General features: G+C 39.0%; 2 protein-coding genes across 2 annotated transcripts in view; one reads left to right on the top strand and one right to left on the bottom strand.

Annotated features, from left to right (window-relative positions):
* LOC149054621 (polycystin family receptor for egg jelly-like) overlaps positions 1–17,926 on the top strand; it is a 266,701-nt gene that overhangs the window by 123,878 nt on the left and 124,897 nt on the right. The window contains exons 10-20 of the mRNA XM_089230158.1: positions 7,742–7,863; positions 7,964–8,042; positions 8,126–8,217; positions 8,340–8,563; positions 8,660–8,765; positions 8,829–8,954; positions 9,027–9,125; positions 9,183–9,524; positions 9,594–9,752; positions 12,574–12,921; positions 12,981–13,121. Of these exons, the coding sequence (XP_089086284.1) occupies positions 7,742–7,863; positions 7,964–8,042; positions 8,126–8,217; positions 8,340–8,563; positions 8,660–8,765; positions 8,829–8,954; positions 9,027–9,125; positions 9,183–9,524; positions 9,594–9,752; positions 12,574–12,921; positions 12,981–13,121 (1,838 nt within the window). The remainder of the gene's footprint in view (positions 1–7,741; positions 7,864–7,963; positions 8,043–8,125; positions 8,218–8,339; positions 8,564–8,659; positions 8,766–8,828; positions 8,955–9,026; positions 9,126–9,182; positions 9,525–9,593; positions 9,753–12,573; positions 12,922–12,980; positions 13,122–17,926) is intronic.
* On the bottom strand, positions 14,969–15,771 carry LOC149054632 (uncharacterized). Its single transcript, XM_089230015.1, has one exon. It carries the CDS (start codon positions 15,596–15,598, stop codon positions 14,969–14,971), a length of 630 nt encoding a protein of 209 aa, XP_089086141.1. The 5' UTR covers positions 15,599–15,771.

Raw genomic sequence — 17,926 nt, 5'->3', positions numbered from 1 at the left:
TCAGGTAAACAAAATATTTACCCGGGAGAGTTTACCATACAATCGGGAGGGCGGTGGTAAACTCTCCCGATTGTATGGTAAACTCTCCCGGGTAAATATTTTGTTTACCTGAAAGAAATGCGTAAACTCTCCCGGGTCAATATTATTTTACCTGAAAGAAATGTGTAAACTCTCCCGGGTCAATATTATGTTTACCTGAAAGAAATGTGTAAACTCTCCCGGGTTATTTTAAATGTTACTGCTACCCTATGAATTGGCTACACTGCAGAGATTGTGATTATAATTTTTATTATGAATTGTATTACCGTATCTGTGTTAAGTGTTAACCTGTATTTGTCATTTAAATATTTAATTACCGTTAATGTATTTTTTATTTAAATATTTAAAACGATAATGGCTCAACCAATTTTTAAGTATATTTTAAGTCAACGGAACAGAGAAGTGTTGATTATGTCCTCGTATATTTTCCATAAGCAATCAACACTATCATCGACTGGTGAAGTCAAGTGTGAATAAATGCACAGCACTTATATATATTATCGGTATGTAATTATTTAATTAAATTGTATGATTATATACATATTACTACATTATAAATATATTATATTATAGTTATATTATAATACATACATTTATACATGCATTTTTTCAGACAGGGAAGTTGTATCAAGATCTAATTTAGAACACACTCACACTTCTAATGATCAAAAGGTACAACGTTTGTGCATAACGCAATCGGGAAAGCGAAAAGCAACGGAGAATATATCTGATGCTCTACGGAAAATATTACGTAAAGTTTTGCAGGAAAGTAATAGTGACGCCATTGATACTAGTGACTTATTACTAATTAAAAGAAATATGTATAATGCAAGACGCAAAATATTTCCAGCATTACCCAAAAATATTGTTGAAGTTCATAATATTTTGAATACGTTTGTAGTAGAAACTTCTAAAAATGAAAATTTTTTGTTGTTAAATGACGAACATCATAATTTAATAATATTTGCATGCTCTTCAAATTTAAATTGCTTAGCAAAATCAGAAACTGTATATTTAGATGGCACGTTTTCGTATTGCACTAAGTTTTTTAAACAATTGGTGACTTTACATGGATATATAAATGGTCACTATATACCATTAATATTTTGTTTATTATCAGATAAATCTTCTTTATCTTATGAGTGGGTATTAAAGTTTTTAGTTGATAAATGTACTGATATGAATTTATTATTTTCTCCCAATACGGTCATAGTAGATCTTGAAAAGTCTATACACAATGCTGTTTTAAATGTTTGGCCTGAAACAAAAATAGAATGTTGTAGATTTCACCTTACACAAGCGTGGTACAGAAAAATCCAAGAGTTAGGTCTTTCTGTAGAATACAGAGATGACACTAGTGAAGTTGGAAAATGGCTGCATTATATTTTTGGATTAGTATTCATAGATCCAAATGAAGTTGGGAATGTATATGTATTCACATTAGCTGCAATAATGCCTCCACAAAATAAAAAATTGGAAATTTTTGCTTCGTATTGAGTTAACACATATATTGATGAAAATGCTTCATATCCTCCAACAATGTGGGCCTCAGCATCATCATCGGCTTCAAAAACAACTAATGCTTGTGATTCGTTCCATTCACATTTCAATTCATATTTCTCTAGTACTCATCCGTCTCTATTTATATTTATTAATGCCCTAACAGATTTTCAAACTGAAGTGTACATTAAAATGCAATGTTATAATAAACCAAATAAATTAAGTAAAAACTCACATACAAAAATAAAGAAAAAATAATAACACAAAAAATAATAGACTATACAGACAAACAAATAGACACCTTAAGTTTTTTTGAAATCAGTGTGTTCCTATTATTATAAACAATAATTATTATTTTATTTATATAATTTACTTTTTTTGGAATGACACTGTATAATACAATACAAAAAGTAGTATATTGACTATAATATTATAGCTCACAGCAGCATTTGTTTTATTGTTATTAATATTATTATTTTTATATAATTTACTTTTTTTGTGTTTTATTTGTAACTATTTGTTAGTATTATTTTAAATTGTATGTTTTCTTTATAACTTTTATCAATAACTGAATTAAAATACAAATATGTGTTTTTTGTTTATACTGTTATTTTTATTTTATAATCTGCAGCCACATATTTTGCACTACATACTTGCCACTACATTATGAAAATAAATTACTAAAAACAATAACTACATTAATACACATTTACACATAATCATAATCATAATTCATAATTAAAAGTAAGCAAGTTTACGTTTTTAACAAAACTTACTTCATATTATTATAATATACTCATAGATAATAGAAGATTCGTCTATTATCAGCTGTGTGTATACAGCAGCTAATGAGTGTGGCGACTATAATTGTCCCACAACACTGTTCCCCTGTTGCCGCTGCCGTAGCGGCGACACTACGTCAACGTCAGTCCGCATGGCAGATTAATTGTATCATTCCTGGTCTATTCCATTATATGTCCACGATTAAAGATATATACTATATGGTATATCTTTAATCGTGATATGTCTATGGTCCGCACGCCGTGATAACAACGTATTATAATAACATGCTACGGACTGAATTATTTTAGTGTTACCAACTGTGTAAAACAAATAATACCCCATGCTCCCCAGCTAGCATAGTAGTACTGAAGTAGACCCGGGAGAGTTTACATGTTCTCTTCAGGTAGTATTGGATTAAACCCGGGAGAGTTTACATGTCATTAAAATCGGTAGAGTTTACAATCGCCCCCTTTCCCAATACCACGTTCAATAGAATCGGTAATAGGGAATCACCTTGTCTTTGTCCCGAGTTCACTGTACCCAGGTCAGTTATTGAATGTTCTACCTGAACCCTTATCAAAGTTTCCATAACACTGATTAATACTAAATTGACCAGTTTTTGTGGAAAATGTAATTCTTTCGTAATATTTAATAGACTCTCTGTATGAATGCTATCATACGCTTTCTTGAAATCCACGATAAGTGTGTGAATCAATTTATCAAACTCTCGATATTTTATATACAATTTCCTAATTATGAACATCTGATTTGTCGTGGATCTGACAGCTCTAACATCTTTGATAGTGGTTGTTCCACTTTTTATTTTATTCTGTCTAAAAAACAATTCGAGAATATTCAATATCAAACCTGTTTTAGGTTCTTTAATAATGTATTGTTTCCGATACCGACAATATCTTTGTTATTAAGAGTTTAATTTATAACTCTTTTTAAGGTAAAATTGAAAAGTATGATTTATGACATTAATCTATAATGGTGAGATCAATCCGAGTTTCCATATTTTCAATCAGAGCTGACCACGTGTGCTTGTTTGTTTGTTTTCTATGGGAGATATATGCTACTTATAATAAGCTCTCTAGATATTGCATTAGAATTTGATGTTTCATGCATACTTTCTTGTTCAATAGTTGCTATAAACATTTATTTCTTTCCCGTTTGGGCATTCAAATATCCAACTATTAATAAATATCTAAGTGGATACATTTTCTAGGTAGTAAGTTTATATTATTTTAACTTATTCGTTAAAGTCACTCTTCTATTCTTCATCTTTGTTCTCAATTTTTGGGGAGCAGTTTATTATGATTATACTAAATTTTAGTTCTGTTACGTGAATGAAAAATATACGCTCATCAATACTTTATAATTTTTGAAATTATTATTTAATAGATACATTATTGTTACTCAAATTAATCATTAATGATCAGACACGAAGGACTCCTAGGTTTTGGTGCCTTGCGGCTACAACCGTAGACCTCACATTAGCGCTGTGAGTTAGTCGAGAGCGATGGAGGTTCACGGTCGATGTACGGTGGTTGCCCACAGGTCACCGGCCGCGTGTTGTCTAAGGACCCCAAGCACCGGGCGCACTCCCACTCCCACTGAAGTCGGGAACCGTTGGCTGAGGCGTGGACGTGACCTTCGCCTCCCTGGTCAGGGTGCAATCTATCCTCGTCGCTTCCCATATTTGGTCACAGGCAGCCTCCTGCGCATTTAGCCCCACCGCGCACCGGTAAGGTGGGTGAGTGCTATGGAGAATACTCGACAGCATTCCCCTAGAACACGCATCGGTCTTTTAACCACATGGTAGCTCCTGCTACAACCACTCCGAAACTAATCTGCCGAAGGCCGCGCAACGACCGGAGCCGGTGCGCGACCACCAACCTAACCGCCTTTTAAGACAATCAGAAAATATTGTGGTGGTATTCTGACCTCAGCCCCGGCCACAGGGCTTAACTCCTCGTCGTTCCTTGACGTGTGAGCACGCCCAGACTCAGGACGTAACCTCGAGCGAGACCCGCCGTTTGTGCCATGCGTGCTCACCCGAGTCATCCTGAGTCTGTACATTACACCGATTGGTGCTGCTGCGCCCTTATCTTTAATAGAGCCTACCTATCTGTTCTGTTTTTCAGACTTTTTTCGGAGAACATTCTTAGTGCCTCGTAGGCTCACTTTGTTGAGAATAATGCACCTCTTTCTAGTGGCCATGTTTCCCCTTCTTCTATCATAATCCTTTCAAAGGTGTCACGGTGTTACTTATTTCTTTTACATGCCAGTAGTGCATGGCGAACCTTCTCTGCACCATTGCCAAACTCATAGTTTGGGAATTGAACCAGTTTGAAGCTGAAAAGCTTGTTTTTGAACTCCCCGTGGCCAGTCAAGTACTGGGTGTTATAATGGTCCAACTCTAGTGTGAAATCACATCTCTGGGTCAAGTTCGGTAACTTTTTCCACTCACCTTTTTCGGTGGCATCGTACCATACTTTCCATTGCTCCGTGAGCTTTCTTACTCCTTCGTCATAATCCTGAATTTGTACTACGTTTGCCCTTAATCTGCATTTAGCGTCACCCTTTGATCTCAAGATCTATCGGGAGATCACCCACTACGACCATCAGGCAGTTGGATGATGCCGTCTTGTAGCTACTCGTGATTAGTGATGGGAATTATTCGAATATTCTTTAGCTGTTCCTTGTATCTTTCTATTCTAGTGAAGGAAGTGGATGGTCTGGCTACCGCCACTAGGAGAGCGATGTCGTCTGCGTAGAGCACGATGAATGCCCAGTCCTCCAACGGAATAGTACTTATGTCCGACATGGCCACCTTCCATAGTGTCAGACCTAACGGGACCCTTGGGGACACCCACGTTCTAACTAATGGAATAGTCCTTTCCTTTTAGTGGTTAGGATTACTGACCGATCTTCTAAGTGGCTTTTAATCATACTTATTGTTCTTAATGACACGTCATGCGTCTCAAGCCTGGAAAGCATCGGAGATCATTTGAAATTGCTGAAAGCTCCTGTGATGCCCAGAAACACCCCAAAGACGTGCCTTCCACTGGTGTTGTCCGTCCATTCGTACAAGGATTTAATGATCATTTAGGCCCGTTCCCTGTTATAGGTCCTGTATAATTAGTGTTTCCATCGCTTTCGCTAGAGTGAGTAGCAAGCTGACTGGCCTGTATGACTTTGGGCTGGTTAAGTCTTTCTTATTTTACTTAGGTATCACCACTAGCTTGACCTTTTTCAATACCGATGGGAAAGTAGCATTTATCATGCACGCCCTAAACAGGCTGATGATGTCTTCACTCAAGGCTCGCCATGCATTTCTTAGCATCCCAGCTATTATGCCATCCAGGCCAGAAGCTTTCCCAGGACTCATGCGCCATATCGCAACTTTGACCCAGCCTTCATCTCTTGTGAGTTCTCCACTCCGTTCCTCTATGGGGAAGAAGGAGTTGAGGATTAGATTCATCGTCTCATCTAGTGACTCAGGGCCATCTATTCGTTTCATCGTGGAGGGCACCTTCCTGATCTTTGATCCAGCCGCCGCTTTCTGAATTATCTTGGAGCGCGTACTTATTTACCACGGATACATCGATTCTAGTTCTGTTTCTAGCAAAACTGTTGGCGAATTTCACCCAGTCTACTCTTTTGACGTTGTATCTGACTAGCATTGCTTTCGGTGTACATGTGGCACTCAGCTTTAAGCTGTACGTGTGTACATTATGGTCACTGTCTATCCTGTCCGATACTGATAATATTAGGTTGCCTAATTGCGGTGATTAAAGGGTTACGCCAATATTTGACACTCCCAAATCCTCTTGTCGTATGTGTACATTTTGATAGGTTTATTGGTGACTTTTAGGTTGAAATCTGTTATCAGATCCTTAATATATCTACCTTTATCATTAGTATCAGAGCAATGCCACAGTGGGAAGTGACTATTCACATCAGCGCCTATAAGAGTACGCGTATTTCTTTCTAGGATCGGTCTAAGCTTTTCCGTGAAGCTGGGTGTCGGCATGTTGTATTTAAAATATGCTGACACACAGTGACTGCATTGGAATTTATATCCCTGCTGATCTTGGTCGCCACCACATATTGGCTGGTGTGGTCCGTGAGTTCGATGACCCATAGTTGAGGGTCTAGTACCACTATCGCAGATCCAGGTTTATCACCTCTCAATATCTACCTGCACTCTTCAACTCCATATACCGCACCATTACACATTACCAGTTCCTGGATCAGAAAAATGTCCACCGTAGTTTTTGCACAAAAGTCCCTCAGCTGGTGGCTAGCTATTTTTGTCCATTGACATTGTTCTGACAGAATTTTATTGGCGCTATCATTATACGGCAAAGCCCGTCCTAAGCAGTAGGCTTTTTATTGCGGTCGTCTTAGCCTAACATGCCGAGCTTGATGCCTTGTGCGGTTTTCGGCAATTCACACATATAGCAATTTGCTTGCTGTCATGCGCCTCCGCGCAGTGCCTGCATGCTGGCTCAGCTTGGCTACACTTCAGCGACGTATGACCATACCTCTGGCAGCAGTAGAATTGCGCCCTGGTCTTAAGCAACTTGACCCTGCACCTCGTTATGCCCAAAAAGACCGACTTGTTTTCGAGCTTGGGTAGCACGCTTGCTCTCGTCTCAATCACCCAGTGCGTAATGCAGCCGTTTCTCAGTCCAAGATTGTGTGTCATACTCATAGTGTCAATGTCTATTTGAAAGAGGCAAACCTCCGGGTTCTGTTCCATTAACCGATCGGCTATCTCCACCTCCGAGATGTCGGAATCCACGTCATAGATTATATTCCTCGGGTTGAGTTTCTGGCTTATCACTTTTCATCGTGATGTTTTTAGTAAGTTTTGCCCTTAGCTCAGCGTTTTCGCTTTTAGAGCCACTATCTCGGGGTCGCCACCCCCCCCCCCCCCACGGAGCCTTAGTGCGTCCGTATCCTAAAATCCAATTGCCGGATCCGATTTCATTTGCGCATTTCCAAGTGCTTGATGATGTCGACCATCGGGACGTGCACTTCTCCAGACAGACGGTTCCTGGGGTCTGATCCTCCCAGTAGAAAGCACCCAAGACGGTTTGTTAATTTTTCTGGTGTATTTCATGTTATTGGTTGTTAAAGAGGGGCTGCCTCTATAGCCCTGCACACTCTGGCCGACGGCAGGCTAGTTCGTTGGTTGCATGTGTTCAAACCTACGGGTTACTACAATTCGGGGTCGGCCTGCCCCGGACGAGGTTAGTGTGAAAAGCCTCTGAGCAACCGGACCGAGGTTGGGCCGGGTGGGGTCGCCATGACAAGCCGGGCTTTTGTCGACCCTGATCAATGAACAGACAGTGTGAATGTAATTATATCAAATACTTTATTATAATGGTGTATTCGTGTATTATAGGTTTACTCATGGATTGGGGATCGAATAAATTAAATAATATCATACTACCAACGTCCGGTAAAATAAGTGTTTTAGCTGTTAATTCATTTGGTTGTTTTGTATACGTCAATATAAGTGCCGAAGTAAGTCGTTAAAATATTTCATTTTTATATAATGTATTATTATAAAGACTATAAAAGTATAGTAACCATATTTTTTAAATCAAATAAATAAATGTCATAGATATTTCAAAGTAATCCTGGTGAATTGGTTAGTATGTTCAAAAGGATGAAAAACCAATTGATCAATGGTCATGTAGCAGGTATGAATATAAATATATAATAAATTTTTTAACACGTTTTTGTATTAAATTAAATATAATGTTTATAATATACGTTTTTACAGCAACGGTACAAATATTATCTATTATATGTGATGTACTTCTTGAGTTTGGTATTGATGATGGCTTTTCTGTTTTATTGAACACTTTATCCAAGGTGCATAAATAAATTACCGTTATAATATCAACATATTTAAACATAATACAAGATGTCTTGTGAAAGATAAAAATAGTTTCTATTTTATCACATTTTTTTTCACTACCTATTTATTGTTTTAGATTCCATCAAAAGGGTGTCTTAATTGTGTTGAGCAAACAGTATTAGCTCTAACAAAAGTCGTACACACGTGTTCCGTAGTTAATCACCATAAAGTAAAATCGTCAGATGCATTGGCAATATCGACGAATCTTTTACTCGTGGCGAACAATCTGTTCGAATATTTGAAAACCATACAGAGTGATGACATTGTGGGAGAGTCAGAACGAATTGAAAGGATCTATAGGTATATTATCCTATTTGTACTGAATAAAGATAATATAATTTTTCTGATTATGGAACAACGTAACTAACAAAACTAATTATACGTATTTATTTTTAGTCATATGAAGATCATTGTTGACATTTTAATAAATGATATTGATCCAGTAATTTATAACCACGATACTACAATTATTTCGCGATATTTTTGGTCATATTTAGATAACGTATAAATGATTTTTCAAAATTTTAATCTACTGAATTTAAATTATACTTCGTTTTGTTTGTAGATGGTCTTAACAACACAAAACATTGAACAGATATTAACGGTTTTCGGTGAGTCAATTTTAATACATCAATTTTTATTCGAAAAACCAAGAATTTATGAGAGTACAGAATCTTATTTTTGGTCAAGCGTACGTGTTAAGTATTAATTGCGAATTGGGAAATAATAATATAATAAATACGTTTTTTTTGTTTGGTTTTAGATTCTCGACGCCGATACGTTAAAGAAACAAAATAACATTATAAATTCCGCCTTAGCTGAAAAGTTATTGACAGATAAAAGAAAAGCGTGGGGACTTCAAGTATACGTTATATTCCTGCCCTATATTACATAGATTAATATTTAGATAATTTTGTAGATATTCGAGATGAATAAAAAAGTTGCGCAGTGGATCCAAACTATAACATATTTAATTGAACTAAATTCAAATATAAAATATGTTGCATTGTCATCTTACGATAAACCGATAAATGGAAAGTATTTTGGACCGATTCATGATATTGTTTCACCAGCGTTGATAACTTTTAACATTATCAAAACTGTGCATAAATTTAATAATTACAAAGCGTTCACAATAGTTGTACCAGCTAACGGTTCTGAACAAATTGAGACTGATAAGGCAATACGGGTGTTTAGATTTGATATGAACGAGGTCGGAGCGATTTTTGTTACGATTAAAAATTCTTCACACAGTTTACTGGTACAGAAAATATTATTTTGCAACGTAATTAGTCATTATACGGTTTTGTACACTGCAATTCACAAATAGATCACGTGGACTAGGGATTGTAGACCAGATTCGGCACTGATGGCTGACGAACAGTACTCGATTAAAATAGTCGCGGGTGATAATCGTCAAATAACATTTCAAACGAACAAAGACTACCAAAACGATATTCACTACATTGGTATATTTGCAGATATGGCAGTAAGTGATATGATAAAATTACTGACCGAATGAAGCAAACCAAAGTTACACTGACATGCGGCGTCTCATCTTGTTTGTGTTAGAGAACCAATTTTTATACTTTATGCTTAACATGGTTCGTGTTGTGACACCGTAAAATCTATACCTATATTTCTATCGCTTTCCGCTTATCAGCTTCTTATTGTTTGTGCTCGTCGTAGCATTTACTTCGACACGGTGTTAATTGCTGGTTATGTAAATTTTTAGTATACTCCCCTAGGTCTATTATCTGTATTTCTTAACTACATTAATATGAGTTCTAATCGTCAGATGATCATCTCTTATAGCTACACAAATAAAAATAAAATTCCCAAAAAACAACTCTCTCCGTTAATTATATAAAAAACTTAAATGAATCAAATGCGCTCAAACACACTGATGGATTAATCCGATAGTGAAAATGACTGGAAAACAGTCACCAACGACTCGTTTAAACGTTTAAGATCACCCAAAACTAGGGCTGTGCGATAGTCACTTGTTAGTTTTAATATACAATAGTTTTCAAACCAAACGAGTTGGATTGAAAGCGTAAAATAATTCTAATCTAAATAGTTTGAAAAATAACTAACTAGTTAGTTATTATTATTTCATTTTTTTTTTCATTCCAAAATTCTAAAAGCTGTATATAATATAGATTATAGGCTCACGGATTACAATTATTAGTATTTATAATAATGCACTTACAGGGACCCTGGATTTTCCAAGTAGTCTGTAGAATGTAAATATAAAATAAATAGTATCTATATGTGTGCTGATTGCCGGGTGGGTTTAACCGAGAGTAGGCACTTGACACGATGTCGAATTTTCGTGGTAGTTTTATTGGTGGTTTGTCCATTTATTTATATTTACTAAATTGCAGATTTACACTATTGTTTATTACCTATATTTAACTATAATATCAATATCACAATATCAGTAGTGTCTACTGTCGCGACGTGCGATTATTCTAGAATCGCGCACACAAACACATGACGACTGAGAACGGACGAGTTTTACACATTTATATGTTTTACGATCGTGGTTGCCTGTTATTGTTTTCTGTTATTAAAAAGTTTTTTTAGTACACGCCTCGTTGTACAAATAATTGTTTATTATAAACATAAAATAGAAATGAGTATTTCTATTGTCGGTGATTCGGCCACAGAACAATATGATGATTCGACTGATGCCGATAATAATTCTAATTTAAAATGGCCACATATTAAAGAGTTTTTAAACAAGGATAGATTGAAGATAAAACTATTGAATTTTTGTGTTTATTATGTAAACCTAAACATAAGAAATTATCCACTTCATAAACGTCGTATTCAAACTTGAGAGCACATATAAAGGTAAACTTAAACTTGGAATATATTTAATTTTTTTTTATTCTACTGGCTTTAGTTATATAGTTGTTATTTATCCAAAAAAAGTATACATTTATGGATTATTATTTAAAAATACTAGTAACACCTGCTTGAAAAATGAATAATAAATGACCTGTCTACTCGCAAATTAATTATTATGACTGGCTTATGAGCTATTACAATGAAAAGTGGTTGTTTTTATTATTTTTGTTAATGGTTAAATCTGACGCTAGATTATCCTTCGTATTCACGTAATTCCATTGGCTAGCGTTCGTTAATATTCTAGAATTTGATTTACTCTATTAGACACATACGTTTTCAAACAACTAGATTGAGCATTTATCCATCCTAATACTACCATAGAATCTGTCCACAGTCTACATAACACACAATCGATGTCCCAGGATTCAGAAACTTTCTATAGATATGATGCAACCGATATTGTCTATTTCTCTTCTTCATTATTTTCAATATCCTTCTCCATGGTATTAACGTAATAATATAATTTCTTGACAACATTTTTAAGCGAAGAGTAAACTAAAAAGCGAATGCTTTCTTCAGTAGAAGTTAGCACAACTAGAAAAATCTTTTGAGAGCAGTCGGCTAACTATTGACTAGTTTTCGTACCCACCACCAACCGGACTGTTTAGTTGTCCCAGTGTGCTCAATAGCATCCCAACCCGTCTAAACTATCGACCGATATAAAGTCTGTAGTCTGCGGTGTTTCTTAGCCTAACCTGCGCGCTGGTGACGAAAGCCAGTCACCACCGTATACCGATCTACACCTATGTTACTTGATGACTATTCATTAACGGTTATCACATTAAAATTTTACAAAATACTAATATCGTATATAAATAAAAAAGATTGTCTCGTGGTGGCAAAGACGTTCATACTATATTGATATAAAAAATTAGCGCTACCAAAAACATTACAAAACAATTCGTCGACCTCCGTGTAAAAAAATCTTATTAAAAATCATATTTATAAGATCTTTAAGCACTATAAAAAATATGGGATTTTATGAATTAATTTTATGCTTAAATTTAAATAAAGTGCTCCGATTTAATTTTAATAATTTATTTATTTGGCAATAAAATATTATAGTGACATGAGTAGAAATGTCTATAGTAATATTATAATAAAGTTCTAAAGCTTTTTATTTTTTTTGTGTTCCTGTTATCTCATGTTATATAAATATTAAGTATATAATTTATTAACAAGTGAATACATTATTGAAAAAATTGAATGTACTTTTTATTTAATTTACCACGCATTTATTCATATCATATATGTATAGTGCTTAAAAATATTATAAATGACTGGTATATTTTTACTTAGCCATTTTTGAGTTTTTTATACGAAGTTCAGTGAATAATATTTGTTTTGTTTTTATGGTATAGATATACTGCATTAGCAATTTTATTGATTCATAGGGCAAAGAACATTCAAAACCAAATAATTTGAACGATATAAAATTTTATATGGATGTGGTTTGTATGCAATGTCATTATTGGAAATATGGTACTTGGTCTTCCAAAGGAGTGGAAATTGGTCGAAATAGTTCAGTCGACGGAGACGTGCAGTGCTATGCTTATCACTTATCAATGTTCAAAAGCTCAATTTTTGTGATTCCTGATCTAATAAATCCACTCAATGAAATTTATTTATTCTCTACAATAGCAAACAACATGGTATGCTTGATACTGGTGATGGTAATTTTTACCATATATTTTGTCTTGCTGTATTGGTCCAGTGTTAATGACAAAAAAGACATATTCATGGTGAGAATATCGAACCGTTTATACAATTTGTTGATTTAATAATCAAATTATGTTGTTAGAACCGTATAATAATTTTAGACGACAACCACATGGGCGAAGATGAAGTATATTTGGTGACCGTGTACACAGGGCATGGGCTTGGATCTGGAACTTCAGCTAATATATGCATCGAATTAAATGGAACCGTTTGTAATAGTAGAGTAAGTGTATATAAATTACGAAACATTTATAGTGTTCAGTTTTTTGCTATTTTCATACTAGGTAAATAAGATTTTTAATGGTTTTTGAAATATTTTTTTTCATATTGTATTCTTTGTATTTCCCATCCATTGAAAGTTCTAAAATACAATTAATGGTGATTTCACCTGTGCCCATTATTGGGTATTATTTTCTACTTGTAATATTCAGCAGTGTAGAAATTAAATGTTTACATAATGTTCTACATTATGTACAAGGCTCGGAACTTTATGTACTAAAAATTATTCAAATATGCGCATACATATGCGTTTAAATACATCAAAATATGCGGTACAATATGCAGCAAAAAAATGGAAAATATGCAATTTATAGGCCTATACATAATTTATGTATATGTTACACGAAGACTCCCAGGATTAGTGTCCTGCGGCTACAACTGTGGACCTCACGTTAGCGCTGAGCACTAGTTGAGAGCTGCAAAGTTTCAAGGTCGGCGTACTGCAGTTTTACCCACCAGCCACCACCCACGTGTCGCCTAAGGACCACGAACAATAGATGCTCTGCCGTTCCCACCGAAGTCGGGAGAGAGTGCAAGCGTACCGTTGGCTGAGGCGTGCACGTGACCTTTTCTCATCGATTCCCGTATTTGGACAACTCCCAGTGCATATAGCCCCGTCGGTAGGCTGGGTGGGTGCTTAGGAAAATATTCATTTCCCCTAGACCAAGCGTCTACTACCACCACTCTGAAACCAATCCGCCTTCGAACGCGCAAAGACCGGAGCCGATGTGCGACCATCATGTGAGGTCACAGCGTCATTTCCCTCAGCGCATCACCTCACATCTCGAAGTACCATTCTTGCTCTCGTTACAGTCACACATCAATAATGGGATGGTGGGATCGAGCTTCGTTGGCGTTATACCTCAGCTGTGATCCTCCCAAGATTTGGGATGAAATTCAATCAAAACAAAGATGCGATGTTATTCCAAATGTCAATGGTAATATTATTGAATCAATCCAAAATTTTTTATACGAACACAATGAATTGATAAAAATCTTCAAATCTGCATTAGAAAACATGTTAACAGATTAATGTAAAATAGTTTTAAAAGTTGACAAAATACCTACAGGAGAACATGAACGATGCTTCAATTTACCAACAATAAACAAAGTAGCAGCAGTTATAAATGGCAATGAATTCAAAAAACGTGATATTATATTACATAAACAGAGTAATGAATATATGAGAGTTCAAGAAACTCTTATATCTTATGATGCTTTACAATATCCCTAAATTTTTTGGCGGGGTGAAGACGGTTATCACTTTGAATTTAAACAAATAAATCCAGCAAGTGCTTTAAATACAGATAAAAAAGTATCAGCAATGGAATTTTATGCATATAGAACAACGGTAAGAAAAATCCCGGAAAATTATTTACTCCGTTATAATCAATTATTTAATCAATTCATCGTTGACATGTATGCAAAAATAGAAAATGAGCGTTTACGTTTTATACGAATTAATCAATCAAAACTCAAGGTTGATCAATATATTCATCTAAAAGACGCATTTGAAAATGATGGTACGATGATGGAATGATTGTACGGAATGGGTAACAGACAACGACACTTTGTTAACGACAACACTCTTTATTGTAACTTAAATTAACAAGAGGATAATATGGTTAACGTCCGGCGACCGTTGTTCCAAGGGAACTGTCCATGCTGGCCGAACCGGTCTTCGCACGACCCAGTCCCGTCGCGTTATCGCGGACGAGAATAAAGCAGCCGCGGCCGTTGCGATAACGTCCGCGACATACTCCCCCCCCCAGTCCGCGAAACGCGACCCTACTACTCGGCCCTACTCGCCGGGTTGTCCGTGACCGCCTCGTGGGTCACCTCCATCTCCTCAATCCACCGTTCCACGACTGCTAGCTGCACCTCGGGTGTAGCTGGTGGTTGGCCTGGCTGGATTGGTGGTGTGGGGGTTGGTGGCTTTGGCTGGGGTGACGGGGGCTGTAGCTGCTGGTACGGCGGCTGCTGCGGGACTCGTGACGCCGGTGGGGTTGACTGCGGTGCGGGCTGCTGCTGTTGTCGCTGAAACCGGCCCCGATGGTCCCGTACGTCGTGGCGCTGATATGCCGGTGCCGTCCGTCGGGGTGGCACTCGGCCTGGCGGTCCAGTCCTCGGCCTTGCCCCGGCCTGAGGAGTGGTCTCCCGAGTGGAGCGTCGTCCCTCAGCGAAACCACGCTCGAACAGCGCCCAGGCTGTTGGGCTTGCCCGTATTCGGCCGAACGAAGCGGTGGCTGCCCGTTCGGCTGACCAACCTCCGACCGCGTCGTCCGGACCCTCGCCCGTCAGCCTCCTGGCTTCCCGCAACAACTGCGCGGCCATTGCCCGGAGCTTCTCCACATGTAAGGCGATCATTCCACGGGATGGCCGGTTGTTTCGGGTCGGTGGTGGGTTAGCTCGTTCTGCCATCTGAAACAAGGTGTGATTAGTTAGTGTTCTCTGACGGTCCTACAGCTCGCTTCATCGCTGAGACATGTAACTTAGTAGGGTGTTTACCCTCCGTCAAGAACACTCCGGTTCCTAGTGGTTTGCCCAACTTAACCGGACCTAACAATTTCGGGGCGAACCCCGCGTGAAATCGCTTCTCCGCACTTGACTGCGGGTGCCCTTTGTAGTATACCCAATACCCTACTGACAGGTTGCCTTTTCCCTAGGATTCTGGGGTATTCTGGGTTCTGGGGGCTTTGGGGCCGGGCGTCTCCGGGTAAGCCCCCTCTACTACCGGAGCACCATCCGGTTCCACCAGAGAATCTTCGATTCCTCCCGAAGGGTCCTGGTCTGCTCCGGCCAACTCCGGATCATTTTTTCCCGCGATCGGAGATTCGTCGGCCATTTCGAGCTGCCAATCTCCAGGTGTCTTGATCTCCCGTCCGAACATCAATTTGGCCGGCGACTGTCCGGTGTTTCGGTTTTCTCTGTTTCTTACGGAGAACAACACGTGTGGCAGGTAGACATCCCACAGATGATGCGGCTTATCAACAAGTAAGGTTCGTAACCTTTTCTTCAGCTCTTGATTTTGCCTTTCTACCGGGTTGGCACGTGGGTGGTATATTGGGGTCGTCCAACCTTCCACTCCCCACTTCTTGAGTGCCTCTCCCATTGCCTTGGATACGAACTGTGGGCCATTATCCGACAATAATGCCCTCGGGTATCCGAACCGTGGGAACAACTCCCGTTCGAACGTATCCACAATCGATTTGGTAGTCGCCTTCCCTAACGGGTACGCCTCTACCCAACGACTGTAACAATCCGTTACTACCAAAATCGTTGTCTTACCCCTTGGCGTTCGTGGGTACGGACCCATAAGATCGATGCTCAACACCTCCCAAGGTTGACGTGGGACCCTGGTGCACCTCCGATCTTCAGGTTTGCGATTCAGTGATTTTACACGTGCACAGACGTCGCATGGCCGCACGTACTTACGCACTGCTTCACGCATACCGGCCCAAAAGAAACGACTCTTTATGCTTCGGTACGTTTCTTTCCACCCTGGGTGATTCACTGTTTCGTGGTCGTGAAACCTTTGCAGCAGAATTTGGGCCTTGTCAGCTGAGCTGGGACGACCACCCCCTCCTCACCATTTGCGATTGATCGAGGGTGGCGATGCAACACCTTGTCCCGGATGACGTACAACTTCAGCAGACGCCTGAACCTTGCACCATCTACGGAGAGTTTGGCAACTATCTCACGTATGTTTGGGTCATTCTGTTACCACTCTCGGACATCTCGCAATGTGATGTTTCCGTCATCCCTCTCCGGCTGGATCGCTCCACACTGGGTAACACCCAAACCGGAACCTCCGGACACGCCGGACAGATCACCGCAGACTCCGGAAGTTTCTCCGGACACTCCATGCCAAATCACAGGGGGGCCGTGGATGTTATTCTCCAACGATTCTTCGTCCACTGTATTCGGTCCCGCCAGACAACGGGATAGCGCGTCGGCCGCTTCGTTTTCTACTCCGGGCACGTGCCGGATTTCGAAATCGAAAGCTCCGAGTTGTAACGCCCATCGCGTTAGTTTGCTGTTGGTACAGCGAGCTTGCTGTAACCATCGGAGTGCCGCGTTATCTGTAAATAACATAAACTTACCAGACTCAAGATACGGCCTGAACCTGTTAAACACCCAAACTATGGCTAGACATTCGCGTTCGACTGCCGAGTATCTTCCCTGAGCTGGATTGAGTTTTTTGCTGGCGTAGGATATGATTTTCCTATCACCACTCTCCCCCCGCTGGAAGAGCACGGCACCAACTCCGACTTCGCTTGCATCGGTCTGCAAATTGAATGGCTTACCTGGAAGAGGAGGGCAGAGCCGTGGTGCGGACACCAAAGACTCCTTCAACTTCCGGAACGCCTCTTGCTCAATTTCTGACCAACGCCATTTGGTCTCTTTGGCCAACAGACTCGTGAGTGGTGCTGTGATCTCGGCATAGTGTGGCACGAACTGGCTGTACCAACCACACACGCCTAACACGCGCAACACGTCTTTCGTCTTCTTTGGAACCGGTAATTCCTGAATCGCCGTCAGTTTTTCTGGTTCCCGGTCTATTCCTTCACCGTCCACGACGTGACCTAGGAATTTGATCTGTGCCACCCCGAATGTGAATCCTACCGACTGCGCCAATGTAGGTATTGTACGGAATGGGTAACAGACAACGACACTTTGTTAACGACAACACTCTTTATTGTAACTTAAATTAACAAGAGGATAATATGGTTAACGTCCGGCGACCGT

This window comes from Diuraphis noxia, unplaced genomic scaffold (assembly GCF_037042655.1).
Source record: "Diuraphis noxia isolate RWA-SAM2 unplaced genomic scaffold, SU_Dnox_SAM2 contig0006, whole genome shotgun sequence".
Taxonomy (NCBI): domain Eukaryota; kingdom Metazoa; phylum Arthropoda; class Insecta; order Hemiptera; family Aphididae; genus Diuraphis; species Diuraphis noxia.
The sequence above is the reverse complement of the archived record's forward strand: the minus strand, read 5'-3'. Positions and strand labels throughout refer to the sequence as shown.